An 8,387-nucleotide genomic window follows, 5' to 3' on the forward strand; every position below is an offset into this window, starting at 1 on the left:
TGTGATTTTTCCTATGTTACGGGTATTGTAGATGAGGCCTGGAAAAATAAATTCCATGGTTTAGAATTTGTAAATGACGAGACTAACTATTGATTTTATTTTATATATATATATGTTTAGGTTATATAGGTGCTATTAAAATTTTATTTTGTATCGATCAATTTATTGCATGACATAAACGACGTCACGAAGAGTGTTTAACAAACTCTTTTTGTTTCGTTACACTTTTCAACCAAGACAACAGCACAAGTATAACTTATTAACTGTGAAAGAAAAGTGATTTTATGTTGGTTGATGGTCGAATAACTGTGTCCGGATGAAATCACAATGCGAAAGTTCCGGTAGAATGTCGTTTAAATGATTGCCCACCCTTACAAATGATGCCGTTTTAATCACCTAGGAACAAGAAGCTCAGATTAGGTGGGACTTTTCTTTCTTTTTCTTTTTTTTTTTCCAGTAATAATTTCTGGGTCCATCCAACTCCATTTATAGCACAGAATTAAACACAGCGTAGGTAATTTTTTTCAACTTGGCTGATAAAATTAAAAATAATGCCTTATTTTGGTATGATCGAAGAGTTTTTAATGAAAGTTAAAAAAAAAAAAATTATACTGCAACTTCAGAATCTGGGACAAGGGATTAAATTATAATGTATATAATGATCATAAAAATTGTAGTTTTCTGCATAAAAACCGAGTCATATCATGCCAAAACAAAAGGGCAAGTTTTTCACTTCTCTCCCCAAATTAACCGCAATAGGCAGGAAATGCTGCTTATGAGGCTAGAGTGAAGTTAGGTAGTATTTTGATTTTTTTTTTTTTAATTAAAAAGGCGGCTGCTAAGTGCTAACAATTACAGACAAGATCGAGTTCTTAACCTTCCATTTATGGGATAGTTTTTGTGTCACTAAATTACAAGACTATTGATACGTGGTGTATTCCTATTCTCACATGCTTGATGAATCACTCGAGGAGCAGTAGTCCGGTGCGAAGCTTTGATATTCGGGGGATTGGGAATCACAGTTCGTGGACCCCAAGTCGCTTTCGATTCTTGAGTTGAGGAAATGGGCCCACTGGATGAAGCCCATGAAGGGCCCAAATTATGAAGAAGCACGGACGGAAATTACAACATGCAGAGAAGTGCACGCTACCGTGTTGTTGATGATTTCGCCCGAGAAGGTAACGAGGGACAGTCTCACATGCCCGAGGTTCGTCTCTGTTTCTATAACCAGCCGGACCTTCCTCCTGAGAAATGTCTCAAGTAAAATTCGATAACTTGATCATCATTATGAGTTTTTGTATATGTTCCTATTAAATGAATTAGAAATACTAAAAGAGCAGACATTTTCCAAAAAGGCAAAAAAGAGAGGCATTTTTCTAAGATTTAATAAGAGATTATTATAAATAAGATTGAAGTCACAACTTATCATTTGCTATCTCTTATTTTAAATATAAGATCTAGTTTATAGTATAAAGTAGTACCATATAATACGAGTTTACATGTTATGAGCCAATTCTCAAATCTTGTCTTACGAATGAAATAAATATATAAGTGGTAGGGACAAAGTAGAGAGAATTAGTGTGAAAAGACAAAGCAGAGGAAGCATTACTAAATTGGCAGTAAATGCAAGGACCAATGACTCTGTATGTTCCTTTTTTTTTTTGGGTTGCTTTGCGTAAAGTATTCAATATCTTACACCTACCTGACTTTAATAGAAGCTAAATCGAGTGGATAGAAAAAAAACTGCAGAACTCAGTGTTGTGGTATTAATAGTGAAGATAGAAGGAAGGGTGGGGGGGCGGTGGTGGGTGACAGCGGGAAATGCGGGAAGGAGTGGGGCTGAGGGGGAAGGGGTCATGTGCGCGTGAAGGCACCTCACATGCGTCTTTCTTCCTTCCTTCGCTTTCCCTTCCCATTATTTGCCTTATCATTATCCTATCCATTAGCATGTCGCCACCTCATCCCTCCCCTTCGGATCTCCTGTTCCTGATTTTATTGGGCTCGGACCCCCCAACTTACCATGTCAGGCCCACTTGTCTTCTCTTCCCCTCAGGTTTGGGCCCCACCCTTCCCTGCTCCTCCCTCCCCCATGTGCTCCTGCTCTCACCCTCATTCATTTCCCCGCCACCGCCAACCCTATTATATTCCTATTCTTCTCTATAAATATTCGAAAACAATTTTATTTCCTATTTTGACAGTTATACCCCTACTCAGACTAATTGTTAAAATTTTAAGAGAATATTCATTATTCTCCCATTAATTATGCCTACTAACGGCTTAACCTGTACACTGGAACACTTAAAAAGACTCCCCCCCCCCCCAAAAAAAAGTAAAGGGCTTGCAAGTTTGACAGTTGCATACATTTCGTATAGTCGGTTGATATTGTTAAATCTTATTAGGACAATCTCACTTAGGTGCAATCATATGTTTATTGGCATTTATCACTATTTATAGAAGCCCATGTCCTCAAAATTTCAGGTGCCCGCAAGCATAACCTTGCTGAAACCCTCAAATTGTACCCTAAACAATACTTGAACTTATTCACCTAATTTTTCTCATTCCATTTTATAACTCATTGTCCCATTTCCTCACTGCTTTTTTTTTTTTTGGGAAAAAAAACAGACTTTAAAGAATGGCGCACAAAATTTTGGAGTGCACGCTGGCTAGGACAAACTCGGAAAGAGATTGCAACTTGTATGCTCACAAACTACACTTATAATGAATCAGGTAAGCATAATAATGATAAAATGATAAATATGAACAGAATCTGAAAGCTCCAATAATGCAACCAGCCTGCCTCTTCTCTATTTAAACCCCTAACGACCTTCGCATCTGAATCAAACCAACCAACCGATCAAACTCTTTTCGAAGCAGAGTCATAGCGATGGCCAAGTTTGTCTGTGTTCTGGTTCTAGCATTCCTCGCCATTTCCATGATCGCAGCCCAGGTTAGCATCTTTTCACGCACATGTCCCATTTACTCCAAGCCTCCCAAGTTTCTACCCAACTAAAATGAATCTTCGTTTGAATTTCTGTTGGCACAGGCTATGGCCAAAGATGCGGCTCAGTATCAGCTAGACAGTGTGAGTATCTCTTCTTTCTGTTTATTTTCCGCATCACCCCCCACGGAAAGCCTCATTCCTTCTTCATTTTGCAGGGGAATTACGGACCTGGGAGCCTAAAGTCCTATCGTAAGTAACTATATACCTAACTCCATTATGCGAACAAAAGAATGAATCTTTTATCTTCATCCATTATGAGGCTTGAGACTAAAGTTTCTGCAACTAACTGGGGCAGTTCGTTTGAGCAGCTGATTGATGGTTCTTTTTTTTCTTTTTTCCTCTTTTACTGGGTGGGTTTTGACACATGAACCAGAGTGCCCATCACAATGCACGAGAAGATGTAGCCAAACACAGTACAGGAAACCATGTATGTTCTTCTGCCAAAAGTGCTGTGCCAAGTGCCTCTGTGTTCCACCGGGCTACTATGGCAACAAGGCCGTGTGTCCCTGCTACAATAACTGGAAGACCAAGCGTGGAGGACCCAAATGTCCTTGAAAAGGAACCCAAATTCAATCTTTATTTCTGGGTTTCATCTGTAGAACCATATTAATGAGCTCATTAGAAGCATTGGGGTTAAAATCAGTAAATGAGGGGTTACCAACGACTAGTTAATTTACTGTCATTGTTAATGTTCCTCTCATCCATTTCTTTTTAACTACGAAGGGTATCTCTGCCGCTCAATTATATCTTAATGTGTTGTAGAATACTGATATTTATTGTAATTTTTGAAGCAAGGCAATGATGAACCATTGGACTTTGTTTCAGAGGCTGTTTTGATTTCCATTCATAAAATCGGTGATTGGGTTTACGTACTGCTAAATTGGAGATTATATTTTGCAAGCAACGAGATCTGGAGATCCGATCTTAATTGTTAATATTGTAACTTGTTAGATTTCCAATACATATACGATAGAATATGGCATCTGCCTCAGAAGCAGTGCCGTGAGGGACCAATCAGTGACCCCTGTCCTTATCTTCCCAATGATTAGTCATTTTTAACTTATTACTATTATTGAATTAGTTTAGAATTTTCTTCGTAGAGCAAGTGTTTACATCGCAAAAGTATTAATAACTGTTAAGTGTTAACTGATATGGAGACAGTTTTCATTTTAAATTGAAACTGAAAGTTCACCACATTCTTTTTTGACTGACATAAATTTACTGAACTCAACTAACCAAATGAATGTGTTTTTCAAAGTTAGAAAGGAAAATGGGTGTTCCTGATTAATTTTTGCTGCGCATAGTTAAAGTAATTCTGTTTAAAACACTGTTATGAACTATATGTGGACACCTTTCTTAACAGAAGTTTAAATTTTAGTTCGCCACATTATCCTTACGCAAGATGTTATCGCTACGCAAAATGGGTGTTAGGCACTGTTTGTAACAGTGTTCCCGTTTAAGCAAGATGTTGTCCCTACGCGGAGCATGTATGGGTTTATGCTGCAATATGGGATTGTTAATTTGTACTGAGACTGGCCCAACAATCCAGCCCAAGATATTCTTCCACTTCATAACCCAAACAGGCCCAACCGTGAAAGGTTGAGTGGCTTTCTCTGTTGGGCTCTTTTGATTGACATGTATTTGCTACAGACTATCTCTAACGTCACTTTCATGTCTATATTATCATGTGTATTTGCAAGAACAAGAATCAGCAGAGCAAAATTCATATATATTCCTTTCATTCGAATGAAAAACCCAGAAAAAATGCACTATATTCTGCTGTATTTGAGACCTAACAAGATCATAAGCTATCTAGCTATTGATCAATGCCTATAATTCTCTAAACTATCAAACATGAGTAGGTGACGCTGGCTCAAATTGAGTCTCAACTTCAATTCTTCATCTAACAGCTAGACTCAAAGAACAAAACATAAAAGAAGAGAAGAAAACGTAGAAACCCAACCAACCTCGTTCATCAGCAAGTGTTAATCACGGAAGCAAAGAACGATGTAGAAGGCTTGTGAATATAGCAAAAGGCATAACCATAGCTTGTCAACCTCTGTTGTGAATTGGGTCCGAACCTTTTTTAACTGTCCTTTTGTTTGATTGATTTGCATCGAAGCTCATTGAAGGTGCAGGTGCCAAATCCAGCTTTGCTTGCAAATCCTCCATTTTTGCAGCATCCTTGAGGATACGAAAACTTCTGACAAATGGTAATTGCTCGTTGCGCATTCTCAGAGCAAGATCTTTGCTTCTCAGGCCATAAACCTTGTGTGGTTGAGAAGCCAAGAACCCAATACAAACAAAAAGAAAGAGCCTTCTCAAACTCAAGAAACTCATATTCTGGTTATGATATAGACAATCAGGAGGAACAAAAGCTTCTCTGAGTTGAAGTAATGAAGACTGATTGACTGAATCTGCTCCCCTATTTCTTATTGCTCATGTCTGAGAATAACTAGCCTGCAGTTTATCTTCTATGGGATTGGGAAGAATAAAAGCATAAAGCAAGAGAAGCCCAGAGAATGTAGGGAAGTTTTAGATTCACCTCAATCATAAGCATACTATAGAAGCAATATATAAGGCTGTTTTGGAAGACTCTGACAAGTTTGAATAAAAGTTGATTGGAACATTATCCTCGGGAAGCCAAGTATCTTTTCAATCAGCTTCCCCACATTCCTATCATCTGCCTTGCTCTTTTTTACCAACAAAGATCCAGCCTACTCTGTCCTCAACACTTTATTAATCTGCCACGGCATCCGGTCCTTGCTGACATGTCCTTCCATTCAACCATGCCTTGGAGACTGGTGCTAGGTAATAAGCAATGAGCACATCGAGCCATTGCTCGGATATCCGACCCGTTTTATGAAAAAGAAAACCTATTATATGATATAAATGAACAGTGATTTATTTAAAAACACAAGGATCTGTTTAAAATAGTTTATAAACAACTTTTCAATTATAATTTACAGAATACGAGATAAATATATTAAAAAATTTTTATTTCAACTTACATAAAGTATGCTTATAATTGCTTATAATCGCCAATCCAAACAAGAACAGTTAACACCAATATGGGGGGTCATCTGTTTCCGGTCAAAGAACACGAAAAACAAATAATAGTGTAATAGAGTTCATTTAATTTATGTAAGAACCCTATTACTTTGGTGATATGACTACCTTAAACAAAAGGTAGGAGGCAGGGATTCTTTCAGAATGCGGAGGGAAGAAAGCCCTCAAAAGTAGAGTTTCGGGGAGAGGGTGGGGAATAGCAACGATCCACAAAAAACCAATAAAGAAATAGACCAGCCAGTAACTGTCTTTTACGTTCCTAGTGCCTTCTTTATGCAAACTATCTTTAGAATTTCAAACTCTTCTCTCCATGCAACAAAAATCTTATTCTTGGTTTCTTGTGCTTAATGGGATTCCTTTATGCTTTTCTTAGCTCTCTTTGAAGTGCCTAACCACAAACCCTCCGTTCAAGGTTTTTAAAGAAAACGATTGTTAGCTTCCAAATCTGGCCTCTCTTCCTTTATTTTCTCTCTTACCCATGATGACCATACCAAACTCTGTTCCCCTCTGTTTTTCTTATCTCCCTGCCGTCTTTTTCTTTTCCTAGTTTATAAACATTTATGGTCCCAGTAAACAACAGGATATATGTTCCATCACGTTATAAACTGAGAAAAAGAGCATGAGGAAAAGGGCTGGGTGAGGAGGCTGATAAGTATGGGACAAATCTATTCTAAGAACATTCCCAACAACTGAGATACTCTTTCTGACCCACCACTTTAGAGCTGTATTAAAGTAAAGGATATCTCGGAACGTTTTTTTTTTTTCCAAGGCGGGAAAAAGTAAAAGAAACTAAGGAGCTGTTGCTTTCCAAAACCAACTTCACCATCACATATACTCCCTCCATTCTTTATTATAAGAGACATTTGATGTTTATGGCATGTTCCTATATATAAGAGACACTTAAAAGTTGTCTCTACTTTTTTGTGTTGATTTCCTATTTTACCCATATTTATTGTCTCCAACTCACACTCTCTCTCCTTCCCATTTCTCTTTCTTTTAAAAATTTACCATTGTTCTCTCTCATGCTCTCTCTCCTTATTAATAAGGGCATTTTTGGAAAAAAAATTATACTTTTTACACATTAATTGTTCTTAACTAATTTTAACTGTTTTTTTTATCGACGTAATTCGGTTATTCGTTTCTTATAATAAGAACGGAGGGAGTATCTTTTAAACACCATAACTTGTAATATGAATACTGTACCATCAGTCCAAGTTCTCAAGTGATTCCAATTTATCACATTAAAGCGGCACCAGTCAAAATGTCCCCCCCCCCTCTTTAATTAATACTGAACGTGGCAAATGCTTATCTTTATCTGTACAGTACTCTTCGTTGTTTCACGGGAAGCAAGTGGTTTGCTCAGTTATTTTAGCGTTTGAACATTAAACATAAAAACACGCCTATCTTGCGAGGGAGAATAGGCTATAACCATCAATTCAATTATAAGAACCGTACTTGAGAGTCTTGGGGCTATAACAAGTGTTGTACTAATTTCTTTAATCTTTAAATATATTAATGGTATCATAATTTTCTACGATGCCTTCATCTGCGAATTATAGGGAAGGACAAAGAGAACTTTAAGGTCTGTGCATAACCAGAGCAATATACAATTTGACAACAGATACAGGGTCGTCAGATCCTATTCTGCTGATCCACTGGGTAATTCGATTTCATTAGCGATGAAGCATGCAAGATTTTTTGGAATTCATAAGCGAAAAGCAGGTACTGTTGATGTTCCAAACCGTAGGCCATGGTGTTGCCCTGCCCGTAGCATAAATGCAACTTCTGCAGCAGCAAGCTGATTTCATACAAAACGTGTCAGCTTGATAGGAGACAGACAAAAATCCACAAACCACTCCGAAATTCATCATTGAAATACTACGTATTTATCATCATAAAAATCTGGCTGCAATCATATATTTATATTCCAGGATTAATTAGATAGGCAAAATAGTTTGGCATTTGAAAAATTTACTTTCCATAGCTGCTAACTGGTATGTAGACCTAAGCTGTCATTCTGGACTTTAAGCCAGGTTGATCCCATATATTTTATCCAAATAGGCTATATGGGGCCAACCGGACTTAAAGCACCATTTGGATGGAAACATTTGACCCATGAGCAGGTTTAGTGGTATGAGAACCCAGCCATATGCCATAAATGGTATTGCGCTATTTGCGTTGCTTTTACTACTACTCAAATCTGCATCCATCTTAACTCACCATTCAAAAGAAGTTCTTATAATTAATATGAAGTAAACTAGAGAAGGAACGGAAAAGAAAGTAAGATAGACATTTCACCAATAAAGCAAGCAGAGGA

General features: G+C 37.6%; 1 protein-coding gene across 1 annotated transcript; it reads left to right on the forward strand.

Moving 5' to 3' along the window:
- Nucleotides 1-2,823: 2,823 nt before the first annotated feature.
- LOC114713264 (gibberellin-regulated protein 6) lies at nt 2,824-3,869 on the forward strand. The gene is made up of 4 exons (XM_028897881.1): nt 2,824-2,947; nt 3,044-3,082; nt 3,157-3,190; nt 3,375-3,869. Exons 1-4 carry the CDS (start codon nt 2,885-2,887, stop codon nt 3,554-3,556), a joined length of 318 nt encoding a protein of 105 aa, XP_028753714.1. The 5' UTR covers nt 2,824-2,884; the 3' UTR covers nt 3,557-3,869.
- The last annotated feature ends 4,518 nt before the right edge of the window (nt 3,870-8,387 follow it).

Source organism: Neltuma alba, unplaced genomic scaffold, assembly GCF_004799145.2.
Source record: "Neltuma alba isolate B1F8T4 unplaced genomic scaffold, ASM479914v2 tig00011420_pilon, whole genome shotgun sequence".
NCBI classification, from domain to species: domain Eukaryota; kingdom Viridiplantae; phylum Streptophyta; class Magnoliopsida; order Fabales; family Fabaceae; genus Neltuma; species Neltuma alba.

Excerpts from the sequence above, each read along its gene's own strand:
- LOC114713264 (XM_028897881.1), top strand. The coding sequence starts at position 2,885 with ATGGCCAAGTTTGTCTGTGTTCTGGTTCTAGCATTCCTCGCCATTTCC. Across the intron at positions 2,948-3,043 it reads TTTCCATGATCGCAGCCCAG|GCTATGGCCAAAGATGCGGC; the intron begins GTTAGCATCTTT and ends CTGTTGGCACAG. Across the intron at positions 3,191-3,374 it reads TGGGAGCCTAAAGTCCTATC|AGTGCCCATCACAATGCACG; the intron begins GTAAGTAACTAT and ends CACATGAACCAG.